At 32.1% G+C, this 19790-nt stretch overlaps 3 protein-coding genes across 5 annotated transcripts; 1 reads left to right on the top strand and 2 right to left on the bottom strand.

Moving 5' to 3' along the window:
- Positions 1-169: 169 nt before the first annotated feature.
- LOC105230692 (protein eiger) lies at positions 170-8662 on the bottom strand. Of its 3 annotated transcripts, none has more exons than XM_011211641.4 (8): positions 8516-8662; positions 7882-8226; positions 4713-4838; positions 3846-4156; positions 3647-3781; positions 1223-1359; positions 975-1076; positions 170-757 (listed from the first exon to the last, which is right to left on the bottom strand). In XM_011211641.4, exons 2-8 carry the CDS (start codon positions 8047-8049, stop codon positions 387-389), a joined length of 1350 nt encoding a protein of 449 aa, XP_011209943.2. In that variant the 5' UTR covers positions 8050-8226; positions 8516-8662; the 3' UTR covers positions 170-386. The 3 variants fall into 3 exon arrangements, with proteins under 3 accessions (XP_011209943.2, XP_029408011.2, XP_011209941.2); XM_029552151.2 differs by having other exon boundaries at positions 8487-8622; XM_011211639.4 differs by having other exon boundaries at positions 7882-8625.
- A 3382-nt stretch (positions 8663-12044) lies between these two features.
- LOC105230691 (nodal modulator 1) lies at positions 12045-16256 on the top strand. The gene is made up of 7 exons (XM_011211638.4): positions 12045-12240; positions 12336-12891; positions 12952-13203; positions 13258-13891; positions 13948-14126; positions 14184-15145; positions 15211-16256. The coding sequence occupies exons 1-7, from the start codon at positions 12095-12097 to the stop codon at positions 16103-16105; spliced, it is 3624 nt and encodes a 1207-aa protein (XP_011209940.2). The 5' UTR covers positions 12045-12094; the 3' UTR covers positions 16106-16256.
- LOC105230690 (uncharacterized) lies at positions 16178-19320 on the bottom strand. The gene is made up of 4 exons (XM_011211637.4): positions 18909-19320; positions 17352-17526; positions 17032-17289; positions 16178-16894 (listed from the first exon to the last, which is right to left on the bottom strand). The coding sequence occupies exons 1-4, from the start codon at positions 19069-19071 to the stop codon at positions 16426-16428; spliced, it is 1065 nt and encodes a 354-aa protein (XP_011209939.2). The 5' UTR covers positions 19072-19320; the 3' UTR covers positions 16178-16425.
- Positions 19321-19790: the final 470 nt, after the last annotated feature.

The following is a 19790-nucleotide window of genomic DNA, read 5'->3' as shown; positions in this document are numbered from 1 at the left end:
ATTTTCATAATATTAAGAATGAGCAAATATACATATTTTAAACTTAAAACTATTTTCATATACATATGTACATACATATGTATGTAGCGATGTACATATGTATATGTGATATATTAACTTTCTTATATTGATATAAATTAGTAAATAATGCGAAATGATTGTACATACATTATTGTAATTGTATTATTTAGAATCTTAATCAATTTATTTAGAATCAATCAAAACCGTGTTCAAATTGGACAAAACTTTAAGTAGCAGTTTAAGTGCCAAATTCAAAAAGAATTAGCTATAAGTAAGTATATATGTATGTATGTACAGATATAAATTTATTTCTATGTGTAACCTTATATTACATATGTATTTATGTAATTATTTCTGTATATTTTTTATATTTTTATTAACCCAAAATAGCTCCGATTATTGGACTCCTTTAAAATAGCATTTCTATCACTATGAAAATCACGTAAATGAATTGTTTCATGTTCTTTCAGGTAGATAAGACCGCTAGTGTGGCAAGTATGAATCTTGTGGGGCATGTTCGTTGGTACAGTATTTAAACATTGAAGAAATGGCTTATGACCGTGAAATATCACAAATCCATTCTGATCATGAGTATTGTTGTAACAAACCTGCGCGTACACGTAATAAAGGCCCGTTTCATATACTGTTAATACGCCATTTTCCACTTTGAAATACTTATCGACGTCAATTTCATTTGGCCAACTGGGATGACCAATATACATATCGCCGGAAAAAGCTAATAAACACAAATAAAGCAATGATTAAAATTACATATTTTGCTTTAAATACTAGAGACTTATACAAACATCTACAACAACGAGACTATAAAAAATTTGTAATTAAACCAAAATAATTAATTCTAAATACAAATTAAATATTTGTAACGCTGCATAAGCTGTATATTAAAAGTTTGTTACATGTGAATGTACATACATATATCCATAAATACTTACAATCGATTCTAATGCTGGCAAAACGGTCTGGGATTTTGTGGTTTAAATGAAAGTGTGCGGCGGGAGTGTTCGCTACAGTTTCTATTTGACGCGCGGACTTAGCTGCAAAAAAATAAATATGTATGAAAAAAAACGTCGGCTCAAGCTAGTAAATTACAGACATTTGTGTACTAAAATGTAGTTTTTCATATGAAAGAATCTTTCATTTTTGGATTAAGGAATCCACCAACTTAACCTTAGCAACCTACCTTTTTTAAAAACCGAATTTTTATACCTTCGGTGGTTCATTCCTCTCCTTTGAGATTGTTTTGAAGTTTTTTGTTCCATTGGTGAAATATTTTCTTCATGTTTACCATCTGATAACTCTTTACGTAAAGGTGGCAGTCTAAAAAATGTATTATATATGATATAAGTATCGTATTAATAATATATGTTTTATAATATTATCATCGGAGGACGCTTTTATAAAATACTTCCAGTTTTAATTTTTTAATTGCTAAATAAATAATGTGAGCAATAGACTATTTAACATCATAATTGTCCCACTCTGATATGTTATGGTATAACATTGGGTAGTAAGCTGTCATATGCTATTCCACACCAGTAAACAGTTTCGACTATATAATACCGCTATTCTCAATGACGACTAATGCCTCAGTTAGTGACAGACGTGCCGCCATTCCGCAGTGACAATGTAGTTGCTGTTGTTCTCTGTGTTTTGTTCTCTTTTAAATGAAAACCACCACTTCTACCGTCCGTAAAGCGGACATTTGAGCAAATTAGATCTCTCAATTGCAGGGTTGTCAGTCTCGATATTTTGTAGTAATTAAAAAATGAACTTGAATATATTTAAAATATTCTTAAGTTAACTTAAAATTACAGTCGAATACAATTATTTATTAATAGTATTTTTATTAATTGGGTTTTAGTTCTAATGTTTTACATTACATTTACAAATTACAACTGAAAAGTACTGTTTTTGGAATCGTCATATCTATATTTCTGATTGTAACTGATTCTAAAAAATAATTCAACTCGTTATAAAAGTATTAAATTACTAAAATGGGCATTGAAAAGTATAATTTTTTTGATAACCTAATTACCTATAATACAAAAAATTGTTTCCCCATTTCATTAAAAAAAAACTTTTTCCCCGAATTTTAATAACATATGACCGATATTTTTGATAAAAAGTCAGCCATACGCACTGGGGTCCACATATCCGGTATGTGAGAGTCACCAGTTATGGATCGATTTTGATTATAATCCACAAAGTTTCACACAAACCAACGAACGGACAGACAGACAGACAGTCGCTCGGATTTCAACTCGTCTCAACATCCTGATCATTTATAGATATGTACGTATGTATATGCACACCTATCGAAACAAAAAAAGCCACAGCAAGTGTTTTTTGCAAATTCATTGTAAACGGTTTTAGGTTTTGCTCGAATTTCCAGCGAGCATGCGGCTCTTCAGGGAAATTTTTTAGACATTTTGCTCAACATCTCATTAATTTCATACGCTTGTGTGATTAGCTCTTGTAATTCGCGTTTTCTTTTAAATAAAACAAAATCATGCCTAAACAAACCAAGCTTTCTTTGTCACAAAATGGTTAATCAAAAAAGCACAAAGCCAATCGTGACCACAGAAATGAAAGAAAAGCGTTTAAGTTGGGTTAAAAATAAACTTAACTGGATGTAAACCATGTGAAACTGTAATGATTTCCGACTAGTTGAAGTTTAACCTTATTGAACCTGATGGTTATTAAGCACTTCGCCACAGACATGGTGATCGATTCACAGAAAATTGCATTCTTTCTAATGTGAAACATTCCTCCTATATAATGGTATCCCATATATGAGGATGCATTACGTATACCAAGTACAAATCGGAATCAATTTTAATAATGAACGCTGATAAATAAAAAAGAGAGAGAGGAGAACCCCTAAACTAAAATGATCCAAGCCCGATAGTTAAACTGAAGATTTTTAATTCCACAATTTTTTTAAGTTAATTCATTAATTCATTTGAGATAAACGCTAAAATGCGCATAAAAGAATCCAAAACAATAGTTGAATTGAGGCAAACAATAGAAGAAGTGCGATTCAAAGCAGTAATCGCCCGCCGAATATTAAATGCTTTATACGAATTCTTTCCAAAAAGAAGTTAAAAGTGTCATAAACGCTGTAGGTGGCATCACAAGTTAATAAAGATACATAAAACGATTTTTTGGCTACAATAATTAATTTTGTAGGAACTGAATTCACCATACACCGTATGTTTTGATGATTTTGCATATACACGTATTTGTATATTCGTGAAATTTATTACTTAATACTTTTTTGCAAACATTATTAAAATAAAATAAAAAACTTTAAAATTAAATTACAAAAAATATATATACTCGTATATAATATAATATATATATATACAAAATATATTGAGTGGTTCATTTTTGGTTTCGCTGGGTGTTTACACATATAGTAGATACTTATATTTAAGTGGAAAATGGATGTGATTTTAACACGTTAAGGATCAGGACGAAAAATTAATCGGCGTAATTTGTCTACTCAATTATCCCTGCAAGACAATATGTGTTACTTATGTAAGCTAATATAATTTACGAAAGAGGACGTGCTGCATGCAATGAACATCGTTTATATACCTACCTAAGTATCACCATATTCTTAGGGTGATTAAGGGCATCCAAAGATTCATCAGCACTTTTTCTTAAGCCTATGATTTTAGAATTCTGATCGTCTTTGCTAAATAGTTTTGATTCAATGGCACGCGGATTACGCGCACTGAAAGTGTAAATGAATATTTTTTGTTTAAAGTATGGATAAGTTAAAAAATAAAATATTGTACCTTGTGTTATTTTTTCGTGAGGCATTGAATTTGGAAAAATCTTCATATAAATCGCCATCATCTGATATTTCTATTACGTTTTCATCATCTTCATCTTCGTTTCCTTTAGAATCGTCATTAATAATGTAATTTTTTGGTTCATCATCTTCATCCTCGTCATAGTTCATAACGGGTAACTGGTTTCTAAACTCAGTATAATCAAATTCATTTTCGTAATAATCAGCGTCCACTGTATATTGTTCATCTCCTTGGCTCAATTTTTCTCCACCATTTCGTGATATTTTTGGTTGATCAATAATTATGGTATCGTACTAAATTATTTTCAAACATAAATATTTACAATATATATAAATAAATGAAAGCGCAGCTGTTAAATAAATGGGATGTTATTTTCGGACCGAATTCTATAACGAAATCAGCCTAACCTAATTATATATGTACATACACTGATAAAAGTATAGTAAAATTAAAATTGGTCCGACAAGATGGTATTCAAACAAGGCAGTCGTAGTTGTTATAATCCTTTAATTCTACGCTAAATACCATAAAATTTTCGACTCTCTAACCGCTCTATTCGAGGAAGCTCTCTCTTCGTGACTGCGCACAGAGACGAAGTCCTTGACTTCACCATGATCTCGAAAGCGATTGTTTTCATGGTTTCTAACTAGAAGGTCTCTAGGGACTACGTCTAGTTTGCCAACATGCCTCCCAAGACAAATATTGTGTTTATTAAGTCCAGCAGACCTTTTATAGTAATACATTGAGAGGCCGTCGATTCGGTTGATTCTGATCATTGTCCTTCCACCCATTGTTGGTTTTAATTTACATTAATTTAATTTATTGCAATGTTCATTTACATATAATTACCTCATTTCCATAATCGCCCGAATCGTTCAAATTCGTCAGGCCCAGTCGTGCTTGCATTTTCAATATTTTTTTCGTCAAATGTTGAACATTCGTTTCAATTTGAGAAATACGCCGAAAGTGAACATACTGAAATAAATGTATAGTATATTTGTATGTGTATACATACATTTATAAAGATCAATTCTTTTAATATTGTTTGTTGTTAAGATAACAAATTAAATGTACGTACCCTATTTCATAGAACTCTAATTATACATAAATACATTCCATTGTAAATTAATATCACTGTTAAATAATGTTTTTATCACACGAATTTTGTGATGAGTACTCATTATATTGGTGTACCGTCATTAGAAATATATGAATGTATGTACATTTAATAATTATACTCTTGCAACCAGTTGCTAGAGAGTATTATAGTTTTGTTCACTCAACGGATATAGTATCACCTAAAACTAATCGAGATAGATATAGGCTTATATACATATATAAATGATCAGGATAACGAAAAAGTTGAAATCCGGTTGACTAAATGTCTGTCCGTCCAACCGCGCAAGCTGTAACTTGAGTAAAAATTGAAATATCGTGATGAAACTTGGTTTGCAGATTTCTTAGTCCAAAAAAAATTCGAATTTGTAGATGGGCGTAATCGGGTCCACAAATCGCCCCTAACCCCAAACTTACCCTTTTACCATAACTAAGCACTAAATTAAAATATAAAGCTGTAATTTGGTACATAGAACCGCAGTGGTAAGGGGCACCTGTGGGCAAAATTTTTTTAAAAAGTGGGCGTGGCTCGCCCTCTGACAAGCTTAATGCACATATGTTCAAAACCACTCAAGCTACCAAAACCAAATTTGTTGAGTACAAATCTCAAAAGAACTTCTACCGACAGTGTGGAAATGGATGAAATCGGACGGTTACCCCGTAACCCCCGAAGGGCTAAGTTCGGGTGCAACCGAACATTTTATACTCTTGCAACTTGCAAGAATTAAAGCCAGGGATATCATTTGAGGTGTAAAACCAATCATATAGGGTAAACTCAGCCGGATGTTCGAAAATCCCGATATTGGTTATATAGTGGCTAGGCCATGTTTATATATTAGGTCTACAACTTTGCTTCCGCCGTTTTTTTTTGTAAATTTAAAGCTTTATTGTATAAAAACGGTCGAAAAGTGTTTCCCTTATTCCCTCAGGATACAATGTTATGAATAAAACAGGCTCTCTTATTTTTAGGGGGATAACTCACATATTGGCCGATATATGTATGCCGTACAAAGTCACCCGGATATTCGAAAATCTTTATATTAAGATATATGGGGGCTAAGGGAAGTATTGGTCCGATTCAACCCATTTTTAACATACAGACATACCATTATAAAAGAATGATTATCCCTTAATTTCAGTTATATTTATCCACAATGACAGACATTTTGGATAAAAAGTCAACTATAGCTATCGGGGTCCATATATTCGGTACCTAGGGGCTTGAACGGTTTTTATTGGAGTTAAACAATTTTTGATCATAAGCTGGCACACACTAAATAATTTATTTGTACAAAGTTTAATTCTGATATTAATTGCTTCTTGATTTGCGTACTGGACGAATCAAGTGGAATTTAAAATTGTGCTTTATGAGAGGTAGGTGTGGTTGTAGTCCGATTTCGTCCATTTTCACAATGTAACATAAGAATGTAGGAACAATGCCACATACTAAATTTTGTCGAAATCGGTTTGGTCGGGTCCGAGGTATGGGATTTCACCAAAAAGTGGGCGGTGCCACACCCATGGTCCAATTTTCACAGCTTTCTCATACCATCTCTTCGGTAAATTCTAATGCCCCTGGCGTATTTAGTTCTTGATTTATCGCGCTTTTAGTAGTTTTTAACAGTACCGTTATATGGGGAGTGAGCGGGGATACCCTCCGATTTCATCCATTTCAACACTGTCGGGAGAAGTTCCTGTTAGATTTTTTGTTGTAGTTTAAGTGGTTTTGGAGATATGTACATTAAACTTGTGGCACAGATATCTCAATTTTTACTCAAGTTACAGTTTGCACGACGGATAGATAGTCTCCCGGATTTCAACTTTTCTCGCCGTCCTGATCATTTATATATATACATATATATATATAACCCTCTATTTATCTCAATTAAAACGTTAGGTGAACAAAACTATAATACTATGTAGCAACTGGTTGCAATAGTATAAAAAGAGGCCGGAATTATGGACCGACAACCTTTTGAGTCAATTAAAGACAATAAAAGTGAATCGCTACGCGCTTTGAAGGCTAATAAATGTATCGAGGATTAGAAAAACGTTGGGGACACCATCGATGAAATTATGAACAAAGTCGAAGTATTTTTTGCTCATTTGCGAATTTGTATTTAATCATTATTTAGCATTTATTATTTTGCATTTTCTGTTCTCTTATACCATTAGAATTAATGTAGAAACCCACTTTACCATTGGAAGGTTTCGAAAAGGCCCAGAAATAATAAATCCGCTTGACGTTCGGAGCGCTCGGAGTGCACAACTCAAACTGTAAACGCATTTTTCTCAAAACACACTTTTTAAACTGGCGGACATGAATCCGGTCAAACTAGTCAACCGATTTGCTTAATTTTTTTTAATGTTCGCAAAATGCCTGGCTATCGTCCATATTAGATTAATAATTATTTATAATTCATTGACAATGTTATGACAAATTTTACGTAAAACAAAATTGAGAATAATTAAAATTTGTTCATGATTCTAATAGGGACGATAACCATTCACGTACTTCTTAAGAATAAAGTGGGTTTTTGTGTTTCAGATGATCCGAACATGAGAAATCGTGTCCGCTAGTGAAAAAACCATTTCTCCAGATCTACAAATGTCATCAAAAAATTCTGAAAAAATTGTTTATATACTCCACGATATATCTCATGATATGTGAAAAAAGTTCTATTGTAGAATAAAAATTTCTATGAAAAAAAAAAAAAAAAACAGGCCAGATTACCCTACTGCCCCCTTAGGTATTACAACTGAAGAGAGTAACGGGCAAAGCTATTAAATAAGTTGGAGAAACCATAAGAGAGCTTCACTTCAAATTTCATCTAACTTAAGATAGCCTCTTGTTGAAGATACCGGGTCTTGATATACTTAATCAATTAATTGATAAACTCACCATAAAACCAAACAAACATAAAAGTAAAACCACAGCAAATGTGCCGAAAATTATCCGCTTAAAGTTGAAGCCTTGTTGACAATGTGATGTGGTGCTCAAGCGCATTGTAGTAACGCTATCCACTCGGCGGGACGTTGATAGAAAGGGCTTAAGCGTTTCCGTTGTCATAATTAATATACTTATAATATAATAATGCAAAGCACAAAAGCTAATCAACAATGTTATTACTTCACATTAAAAGTCCATTTCTGTACTAATGTTTATAAGTTTTAACACTTGCAACCCACTAATTGTACCATATATTGTCTGTATTGTTTCATAATTTGATAGTCAATTTATCTATTTCTATAATACAATAATAATAAAAAAAATTAAAAATGTCGGAACCAAGATTCACGTTGTATATTTATGGGTTTACATATATTTCTTATCAACAATTTCAGCTTCACAAGATTCCTCTATCACCGAAACTATCAGTCTCTGACATACATATATGTATGTACCATATGAGTCTGAATACTAGCTTAATATATGTATGTACAAGCATGTGTATGCATACATATGACTCAAATTTATCAGTATATGATGATGAGATCGGCAAAGACCTATTACAAATACAAATATTTTGGACTACTCATTTATTTAATTTGCAGCCGTTTAACACTCAGGAATTGTTGTTTTTCTTGCACTTGTGTTGTTGGAAAGTACGACGTCCGAACGGTTAAATACTTCGCTTAAAACTGAATGGAATCTCTTGAGTACATTCACTTCCTACGTAAAGAAATACAAAGATGCATATGAAGATAGGCCTCTGTTTATGTATTCTCATAAGTACACTGCAGAGAAGCATTAAAATAATAAGTAATAATAAAACTAATTTACAATTAGACTATTAACAAATTCGTACTATCCAGAAAACATTAGATGTCAACGTTGTAGTGCAATTAATTACATCAAATTTATGTATTTTTAATATTTTATTTAAATCTTTTTATTTTAAGCATTAGATATGTATGTATATCACTATAAAATATTAGGATGCTAAAATATAGAGAAGCTTACTTAAAGATTTGCTTGCGATTTATACTAGTTCTAAGCTAATTTATGACTACTGAATTTCTCTGAAGGGAAATTAAAAATGTACATATTGATATTTAACTATAAAATATGCATACAAATACATTATATGACATATGCTATCGCTCCAAAAGGAGCGTGATGTTTGCTCACACAGATACATATGTACACATTAATACAGAATACTGTACAGTTTATAGTATATATAGTACACTTACTATATGTATGTATATAATTGATTGCAAAAAGCATTAACTTATCCGGAGTATATATGTACATACATATGTATGTGTCCGTATTTGCATATGTAAATATTATTATTTCATATGTTTTAAACATTTTTCTAAAGTTAGAGCATAAATTATAAGGTTGCAGAGTGAGTAATTCATAATACAATTATTGTGAAAGGCTTGAGCTGTGTATTATTTTTGTTTTATTTTTTGCTTTGCTCCCAAAAAATTAGGTCCAGTATACAAGTACTTTGTGAAGGGCGACCGGCGGCCATCAGAAGAAAACGCTCCTTTGATTGACATATGCATGTAAATATTGTTTTCTTACTTACATATGTATGTATAAAGCTATTACAATTTTATCACTTCTATACTCAAAACAAAAAAAAAAAACAACACATTGAACCAGAGATAACCCTAAAATAACGGAAGTATTTTCGGATTATTAAGAGTATCTAACTCGAAAGTATTAATTAGCATCCCGAAATAAAGGGGCAACTATACGACAAATTCTCACTTAAATTCTAAAATTAGTACAAAAGAAATGAAAAGGAAAACGATTTTATTTATTAATAATATTTATATCCATTTTTACAAGCATGAGACATCGCGCGATAAGATATTTTTCATAAAAATTACAATTTCTTTGTTTTCTTTACCCTTAATTTTACTTTTTAACGCTCTTTCAAAATATAGTTTTTTCAACGCTCACCCTTGTCGCCTTGTTTATTTAGGTATGAGTTTTATTTAGGGATGCGGAAGCTCCATTAAGGGGTTACATGGGTTTCCTCGGGCAAAAAACGGCCTTTTTTCGATAATTTTTTTTACATATAAAAAATTAAATATTTTAATGATTTTTTTTTATTTAAAAGACTCATATTTAATAAACATTTTGTAAAAATTTCAAAAAAAAATATCATAATGGCAGTCATTACGACGCCATTTCCGGCAGTGCCTCGGAAAAAAGGGACATCCGCGTTGTCAGCAAAACTTCTTTCAGAATCATCTGAAATAATAATAAAAAATACGTGTTTTAGTAAAGACAATAAACTAGGTATTGGACGAAGGTAAAAAAATGAAAATTGGATTTTTGGCCGATCAACATGAAAATTTAGGACATTATTCTAGAGGTGTTATAGAATTTAATAAGACAAAAAAATTTTCGATTTTTCGAAACTGTGAAACCCATGTAACCCCTTAAAATGTTAAAACCGCGGTCTTCAATGTTATCAAGTTTTCTTTCGAATACATTTTCTTTTATAATTGTGATTGGGTTAAATGAAAAATTATTCTCAAAACTTAAAATAAAATTATTTTTTTTGGGGGTGAAAAACTGAAGATGGAATACATTAGACATTGAAATATAAAAAAATGCAATAACTCAGTACTAATTCAAGCTAAAAATAGTAGCTCTAATTAGTTCATATTGCGCTGGGGAACGAGAACATTTACACGTTTAAGAAACTTATTTTCAGTTGCAATACACCATATTTTTCGAACCTGAACGCGTCGACTTTCCATTCAAGTCGTGGGGCAAGTTGACGATCAAGCTATAACAGCTGTTAACATATTAGCTTTGTTTCTTATCTCCTAACTATTACTAGCTAACACAATTTCTGCTGGAAAGACGTTTCTGAACCAAAACCCCAGCCGAAACTAGCAGAAGAGAGCACAAGTTGAGAACGTTAAAAGCTAAAATATCTGCTAGCATTTACTAGTGAAACTATTTACTATCATTATGAAAAAACAGCTGTTATAGCACACGCGTATGCAATCGATATTTGACGCAATTATTTTAATTTTGTTTATTTTTATTGTTTTAAATTTTATTAGATTGAATTTCAAGTGTTGATATAAAATAATTGAAAAAAACAATATTTTGATATCTTCCTAATAGGTTCTGCTGGTTTTCCATTTCATTACTTTTTCATTGTTTTTTCTTTGTGAGAATAACTGTTAATCTACTTAACTCATCTCTCATTAGAAATGGTACAGCAATTGCAAAACGTTAAAAACTCCAAAACTTTGTAAGTTATCAGTTGACAGAGTTCAGGAGGGTTTGATGTTTCACAACTGGAAACGAGGGACGGTCAGATTGAAATCCTACCCAAAAAATACGTAAATAGAGAGATTTGTTAGCGCCGGTTAAGATCAATAATAAAAAATGTAAAACAAATAAATAAATTTAAATATGTTTGATGAAACATTTTATAATGTGACGCATTATATTATTAATTTTTCATTAAAAATTTTTAAAAACATTTATTAATTATGAACTAACCAACTTAAATGTTTTTATAAACTATTGAAAATTCAAAAGACAGTTGTTTTAACATACCTTAAAAAGATTTAAATAGTTTCTCACATATTAAACAAACACTATATAGTAATTTGTAATCGTAATAGATGTTGGGTATTTTAATTTAAATTATTTTTACGGAGCATCTCGACAGGATAGAATTTTTAGAATACTACCTGTATTGCCGTGCCTATTGCCTGTGGAGACCATTGTATAAACCTACAATCCTTCATTTTTCACTAACACAGTAGGTTTATACAATGGTGGAGACTCCACATTGCTGTTGAGATGCCCCGTATCTACCCTACGCCTTGGCGCAAATGATTATATTATGATAGCAAATGCTCACATAGAGATTTGGCAATGGCAATAGCAATAGATTTGACAGTTAGTATGCTATAAATTCTATCGTGTCGAGATGCCCCGTTATTGATGTTTTTAGGCGAGAATATATTGCCTTGACTATTGACTACCATACGCTGTGCAACTTCATTGAGTAATATTGCCCCGATAAGATTAACGCGATATTAACTATTACCTGTAGGGACAGCAAGTAATCATTATAAATCATATTTTTATTACCGACAGTTCCTACAATTTAGATGAAATGAGCATATTTCGATTAATTTTTTTAATATTGCTAACACAAATTAGTAGCGTTCTCCATTATTCAAAAGCCGATGACGTGCTAGGATGTGGAGGGTTTATAAAAAGTCATGCAGAAATTGATTTTTCCAAGGTAGAAGTAAAGTTGTAAGTAAAATCAATTGCACCATGGTGTTCACATGATTTGTCTCTTTAATTTTGGCTACTAACCTATAATATTAAAATCATTTACTTTTAATTAGATTGACAAAACAAGGCTCTTTAAAGGATAAAACCGATTGTTCTCCTTCAAATGGATATTATTTTTTGCCTATTTATGATAAGGGTGAATACCTCTTACAAGTGTCGCCGCCTCCAGGTTGGAGTTTCGAACCACAACAGGTGGAACTTAATTTTGATGGAAGAAATGATATTTGTAGTCAAGGAAAAGACGTGAACTTTGTGTTTAAAGGTTTTGGTATTACTGGAAAAGTAGCCCTGGCTGGTCGAGATAATAGTGGTGTGCAGGGCGTAAGCGTTCATTTAATTTCGGAAGCTGAAAGCGAGGAACGTCTTGTTGTGACTAATACATATGGAATTTTCTCCTTTACCCCCATAATACCAGGAAAATATAAACTGTATGCTACACATCCGAGATGGCATTTTTCAAAATCGGAACACAACGTTTTAGTGGAAAGTGGCAATACTGAATTGCCAGATAATTCATTAGTTGTAGGAGGTTTTGATGTACTCGGGCATTTTAATTCGAATGGTCAATTAATCGAAGGCATTAACTTGGCATTATTCAGAGAGAAAGGGGTAAGATTATATTAAATTACGAGTATGTGATTACCTAATAATCTTGATTTAACTTAAAAGCAACAACTTTTATTATTGTGCGACCAAGGAAGACATGTTGAATTATCAGTTAATAATTTAAATTATGAAACACATTCGTCTTGCCAAACTTCAGTGGATAGGAAAGGTAATTATATATTCAAAGGTGTTCCACCGGGCAAATATTTGGTGCAACCAATTATGGAAGATTCCAAAAATAAATTACACATAACACCAATATTCATAGAATTAGAAGTGGAAAAAGACACACTCTTCATAAGAGACGAATTTAAGGTAAGTTTAACTTAAATTAATTTATTAAATGGTAATAATAAAACTGTTTGTTAGATTACTGGTTTTACTGTCGCTGGGAAAGTATTTAATTCACATATTGGATCACCTATAGAAGGTGCTTTAATAATTTTAAATGATCAAGTTGTAGCAAAATCGGATATAGATGGTAGCTATACGTTGGAAAATATAAAGCCTGGACATTATAAAATTCGAGCAGAATACCCACACTATCAGTTCAGTGAACGAGAAGTCGATTTAAAGATAAATACAACAAATATTGATGCTATAGTGCCCATAGCTTTCGAAGTTTGTGGAAAAGTAGTTTCACAAAAATCATATGTTGTTGGTATTACAAAGCATTCATCCGTTTTTCACACAACGGTTTCGAGCAAACCCGAATCTGGAGATTGGTGCACATTTTTATCAAGTGGAAAATACAATATTGAAGTCCTGACAACAGACTCGGATAAAACTAGTGGTATACAATTTTTCCCACTACAGCAACAAATCGACGTACAATACCAACCGCTCAATGATATTTTATTTTCACAACTACGTGCAACTTTGTCTGGAGAAGTAAAATGTCTTCCTGATGCTCCTGAGGCATGTACTGCAGCAAAAATTACACTGCATTCATTAAATTCAGAAGGGCAGCGAACAGGGCAAGTGGAAAAGTTAACAGCAAAAGGTAATTATTTTCCCAAAAAAATGTAACATGTGTAATTTACAATTATATCCATAAAGGTGGCAAGTACTTATTCAAAGACATACTTCCGGGTGCGTATGAGTTAACTATAAGTCAGGAGAACTTGTGTTTTGATTCCACAACGGTCTTTGTCAACGTTGCTACTGTTACACAAACTGCACCACCCTTCCTTCAAAGAGGATATGAGGTTACTGTAATTTCGAGCCATCGAGCTATTGTAAGTTGAAATGAAATGAATCGATTAAATAAAAACCTAATACACACTTTTCTGCAGATGAAATATTCTTACACAGGCACAGCAGTTTCCGTTCAGCAACAACAATTATCAGTAGATACTCTGAAATTACTTACAGGTGTGAACACATTTTGTGTTCCTATATTTGGGACATACAAATTTAAATTGGAAGGTTGTCATTTATATGATGACAATCTACCTAAAACGTTTAATACTGCGGATAAAAAACCTGTTATAATTACTGCTATAGCCCATAAAATAGGTGTGCGAATACTTTCTTCAGATGCAAATATAGATTCTCTACGATTAATTGTGGAATCGAAAACTCTTGGCAAGAATGTTATAACACCATTCGCTGAGACTCATAAAATAGATGGAAAATATTCATTCCGATATGATACTCACTTGCAACCCCAGGAAAAAATACATATTACACCGCAAAGCAATTTGTTACTTTTTTCTCCTCAAACTAAAGAATTAATAGGAAGTCATGATTGTGTAGACATTGCATTTAATTTCATCGCTATGCGAGGCTTGATCATAAAAGGAAAAGTTGTGCCTGCTCTGGCAAATGCTACAATTATTTTAAATCATCCAGAGAATCCAGAACTGACTGCACAAATTTTGCATACAAATATTAACGGGGAATTCACATTTGGACCTATTGACGAGAATCTCAAATATGAATTAAAAGCTGAGAAAGAGTCATATGTTTTCTCTGAATTCAATTGGGAGACATCTTCATTTCAAGTGCATAAATTATGTGAGATTATTGTGAATGTCAAAGATGAGGATGGCAAAATATTAAGTGGTGTTTTACTGTCGTTAAGCGGTGCAGAAAGTTATCGTAGGAATTTGATCACCACAGAAGAGCCTATTAATTTCCATTCACTTTCACCATCACGTTATTTTTTACGACCCATGATGAAAGAATATAAATTTGAGCCTTCATCGAAAATGATTGATATCAAGGATGGGGAAATTCTTAAATTAGAATTTATGTAAGTATTAAAAATAAAATTAAAAAATTTAGTATTTTATTTTGAATGCCTCAAATATTGTTTAGCGGAAAACGAGTGGCGTATTCCATTTTTGGATCGATAAATTCGCTAAATGGTGAACCTTTCGGGCAAATCAATATCGAAGCTCTATCTGACGAAAATTGTCAACATCAGCAAGAAGAAACCACAAGTGAAAATAACGGGCAGTATCGTTTACGGGGACTGCAACCAGGCTGTACTTATGTTTTAAAACCCAAAGATGTTGAAAGGCCTGATTCAAATATTGCACGCTCAATTCCTGAAACTCGGATCGTAAAAATAGCGCAAAGTGATATACGTGGAGTCAATTTTATCGCCATAAGTCCTATAAAATTCGTTGATGTAATAGTACGTATTAGTACTACCCTAAATGATCACTATAAAACATTTAGAATTTTGATGTACCGTAAAGGTGCATCTGATTCACCGATTTACTCGCAACGTATTGAAACTCCTTTAAACATGAAATCAAATTACAATCCTGGCATAATGGTATTTCTTCCGCGTATACCGCTGGATGGTAAGAGCTACACAGTGGAACTCAAATCGACGCTTTCCGATAAGACTTATTCTTATATATTACCATCGGAAACATTTGTGGCAGAAACTAGCTCTATATTTATTGAAATGAACTTCAAACCAGAGGTTCGCACAGCTGAAGCGGATTTGAATCAAAATTCAATTTCAGCTCTAATTTTAGTGGCTTTAGTGTCAATTGCTTTTTTTAAACAAGATATTGCTATGGACTTCCTAAATTTTGTTTGGAATAAAGGAAATGATATAGCTCGGGATTTTGCACAAAAGCGGGAAAGCAGCAGGAAAAAGGAAATACGTAGTGTGGAACCAATAAATCAAAAAAAAATTGATAAAATTGCTGATCAAATAAATTCAGTAACAAAAAAAAAAGCTAAAAGAATATAATCCTAACCCAGTATCAGTCGTATGCAGTACATAGAATTATTTTCGATTATCTAAATAAAATATTGACGCAAATAAGTGTTTTAAATTTATTATCCAATGTATAAAAATAAAAGTACACTCTTAGACAAAATAAATTATTTACATCAAACCACTTATCGTTTTTCATTAAAAAAAAAATAAATACAGCTTAGCTTTAGTTAGCATACATATATGTATAAATAACATATAAATAATTGTTAAGTTTAGTGAACAACGTGTACTAATGGCTCTACATACATACATATATAAGTTAATTTAGAGTTGTTCGTACATTCGGGCAATCAGTTTAATCCACGTCTCGTTTCAATATTTTTTGAGCCATCTAAATTACTATGTCTAAGGAATTTTATGTACCTACGTTCCGCTTGTAAATTCCCTTCATTTTGAATTTCCACATTAACGCTAGGATTATTAACTTGTTTTTCCTCTGAACTGCCGATAATTTCATTTTCATCTTGAGTGGCAGTAGCACCACTGGATTCTTCTGGATCTTCCGGTGATACTGGATCCGAGGAATTTCGCTCTATAAATTTACACTCTGGGTTAACCGCGGAGCATTCAGTGAATGATTTCGCCCGACCAAGTTTATTGCGAGCATTCATGTATTTTTCAAAAAAACCACGACCCAAAATTCGAAAAGCCATACCGCTAAGTGGATTAAGTCGTGATCGAAACTCCATCTCACAGATGAAACGTCGTCGACAAGCCATTGAATCCAGGCCTAAGAAGTCAAACATCAATTCGGCAATTCTGAAAACCGAAATTATTGTAAATAATATTTAAAAATAAATAAAACCGAATAAATCTTATATGATAACCTAATTTTGCGGTTTTTCTGATAGAAACGGTAATGCCTCTAACCAAGGTCAGCGAATGCATGAACATACCTATCCTCGGTTTTTCCTAAATATTCGGATTGTGATTGTTGACGTTTCACTCTTGTAGAGTAATTCACACTCCTACGACCGACCCTGTGAGTGTCTGCAGCCGTTGGCGGTACCACTTCTGCAGTAGCCGTAATATCTTGGGAATACGATCCAGCGTAGGCAGAATAAGGATCAACAGAGTCTGAATTGGAAAATGAATGATCGAATTGGGGCGAATGATCAAAGGAATAGGGCACATGATCGTTAGCAAATGCAGGCCTATGGTATAAGTATGAATCACCTTAAACTTTTTTCATTTTAATTATTTTGTTACAACTTACGGCGGATGATCATAAACAATTGTGGGGGAGTCATGAACGATACCGGTAGAACATTTATGAGGCCAGGCATATCGTAGAGCAACGAATATCGCACTGCCAACGAAGAAGCCCACAACAATAAGTTTCACTTTAACCCAATAGGCAATAGCCAAAGCATGCCATCCCCAAAGGTACCCTGAAAATAAAGAAACATTCATTTAAATATTTGTATATATCTGGTATCTTTGATCTTAAGAATATTACTTATGTTGCTAAATAGTAATATCTAATCGATCCCAGTGCAATTGGCAAAAATCGGCCAATGTCGATCCTTTGATACCTTAGTATTTATTAATAAATTTTTTCGTACTGCTTTTCTATTCCAAATAAAATAATACTTTTGTAGTTATTCCTTTCTGTAAATTTTAAAATAATGTTATTAAATACTGTTGTAACATAACAATAAATTTAGTTCTTATGTTAAAAGGAAGATGCAAATTCAAATTTAAAGCGACCGATGCCGATGTAAATTAATCAGTCTGGCTCTACTAAATAATCCTTTTTTTTGTTATTAGATGATTAGTATATTTTCTTAATAAATATGTAGGTGTTAATGCAAATACTTGTAAACGGCTCATTCAATTTTTTCCATTTTTGCAATCGTTATTAAATGTTTAATTGCAATATATAATTAAATATACATTTGTGTGTATAGAAATTAATTAATTCAATTAGTAAATATTCTTTTTAATTGGTTGACAAACGTTCAACGTATCATATCAGTAAACACCGTAACATGTTTATTTTTTCTTAACATACATATATTAAAAAGGTACCACTTCACTTTCACCTTTCACATTGATACCAACAACTAATATCAAGTCCGATTTATACCGATTACCAGTGATTTGCTCTATCTTTGATAAAAAGATTTCACATGTGTAGCCATAATAAATAAACATGCACGAAAGTAAGGTAGATCATTATTGAAAGTGAAAAGTGATAATTAATCAACAAGGCCGCTTAAACTTTTCCTAAAACTTGTAATCGTGAGACAATATTTATAAATGTAACCACGGAAAACATCGTGGTCATCACACATATTGTGAACAAAACTATTACGTGAGTGAAAAGAGCTAAAATATATTTTTTGAGTTATAATTAGTAAGTAAATTTTTAAATCAAATATTAAAAAATAAATCACGAAGTAAAAGTCACCGACAGCCGAAAATTAAAATTTGCACACGTCTTTTTCTACCCAAGCTACTGACTGGTCAAACTCAAATACAAAATGGAAAACTTTTTATTTATCAAGGTATAGCTATAGCTGCCACACTAATTGGCCGAACAAAATCAGAATAAAGATCTTTTTATATCCTTTTATTATACAGCCGAAATAAACTTTTTTTAAATCAATGTATTTGATAATGGGTTCGAAAATATTGTAACAGCTATGAATTAATTTTTGTTAGCGATATCCTTAGGTGACTAAAAGATTTGAATGTAAATATTAATTACTACTAAGAATTGCTCACGCCCATCCAATGTTTTCTTAAAATCAGTTAAGTAATTTCTTACATAATTTATGATGATGATGATATTTCCTTGTTCTAGCTTCGAACTGTAAGTCTGTATTATGGCTATTATATGACTGTCTTCCATCAGTTTTTAACGATTTTTCTCCGTGCACCATTGCAAAATACGCAACAAGAATTAAACCCAACAATATAATTCTATTCATTTTGTTAAATCACTATCAAACAAATCATACACATATAACTTTCAGAATCTCTTATAATTTTACTAAGCCTTTACACAGATTTTCATCCAAAATGCAAAGGGCAACAGTTACCACTTCACTGACATCCGGTAAGGAAATGCACTTTGTTTTTATATCCGATATCATTTACGTGAAAATATTTAAACCACAGGTGATAATTACGCATATAATTGTTAAGCAAATAAAACTCGTTCATATGTACGTGTGATCACTTTTGCGATCGCGATTCTGTGGAAGCCCTAACAAAAGCTACGCAGCGTGTACAACTCATCAACGATCCACTAAATGTTAATAGGTATGTATGTATGTATATTCGTTTTATGATTTGTATTGATTTCGCTCTGTATGCAAGTATAAAACATCGACTAGTTAAACTTAACGCTTATTGAGTGAACGAATACTATATATAAGAAATACTAGCAATTGTACTTATTGATTATTACTTAACTCTTATATAAAATAATTTTCATCCTTTTAAGTATACTATACTATATATTTTTTTACATTATTTATAACAACTATGTTTTGCTTGGTTACTTTCAATAATGTCGTAATCGTATGTTATATTTTATAATAAACTAAGTAGCAGCCCGCCCCGGCTTCACACGGGTATTAAACAATCATTTCAAAAGTTATAATTCTGTACACACTCTCTCATACATACTTTCTAGTTTTTGCGT

Source organism: Bactrocera dorsalis, chromosome 3 (genome assembly GCF_023373825.1).
Source record: "Bactrocera dorsalis isolate Fly_Bdor chromosome 3, ASM2337382v1, whole genome shotgun sequence".
NCBI lineage: Eukaryota > Metazoa > Arthropoda > Insecta > Diptera > Tephritidae > Bactrocera > Bactrocera dorsalis.
The sequence above is the reverse complement of the archived record's forward strand: the minus strand, read 5'-3'. Positions and strand labels throughout refer to the sequence as shown.

What these genes read in the sequence shown, in the direction of transcription:
- LOC105230690 (XM_011211637.4), bottom strand. Translation starts at nt 19,071, where the DNA reads ATGAATAGAATTATATTGTTGGGTTTAATTCTTGTTGCGTATTTTGCA. An exon ending in TCATCATCATCATAAATTAT is followed by an intron (nt 17,527 to 18,908) that starts GTAAGAAATTAC and finishes CTTTATTTTCAG; the next exon opens with GGTACCTTTGGGGATGGCAT. An exon ending in TTAGGAAAAACCGAGGATAG is followed by an intron (nt 16,895 to 17,031) that starts GTATGTTCATGC and finishes TTCGGTTTTCAG; the next exon opens with AATTGCCGAATTGATGTTTG.
- LOC105230692 (XM_011211641.4), bottom strand. Translation starts at nt 8,049, where the DNA reads ATGACAACGGAAACGCTTAAGCCCTTTCTATCAACGTCCCGCCGAGTG. An exon ending in TATGTTTGTTTGGTTTTATG is followed by an intron (nt 4,839 to 7,881) that starts GTGAGTTTATCA and finishes CATTTATTTCAG; the next exon opens with TATGTTCACTTTCGGCGTAT. An exon ending in AAATTCGGTTTTTAAAAAAG is followed by an intron (nt 1,077 to 1,222) that starts GTAGGTTGCTAA and finishes ATTTTTTTGCAG; the next exon opens with CTAAGTCCGCGCGTCAAATA.
- LOC105230691 (XM_011211638.4), top strand. Translation starts at nt 12,095, where the DNA reads ATGAGCATATTTCGATTAATTTTTTTAATATTGCTAACACAAATTAGT. An exon ending in GGAAAAGTTAACAGCAAAAG is followed by an intron (nt 13,892 to 13,947) that starts GTAATTATTTTC and finishes ATATCCATAAAG; the next exon opens with GTGGCAAGTACTTATTCAAA. An exon ending in TTTCGAGCCATCGAGCTATT is followed by an intron (nt 14,127 to 14,183) that starts GTAAGTTGAAAT and finishes ACTTTTCTGCAG; the next exon opens with ATGAAATATTCTTACACAGG.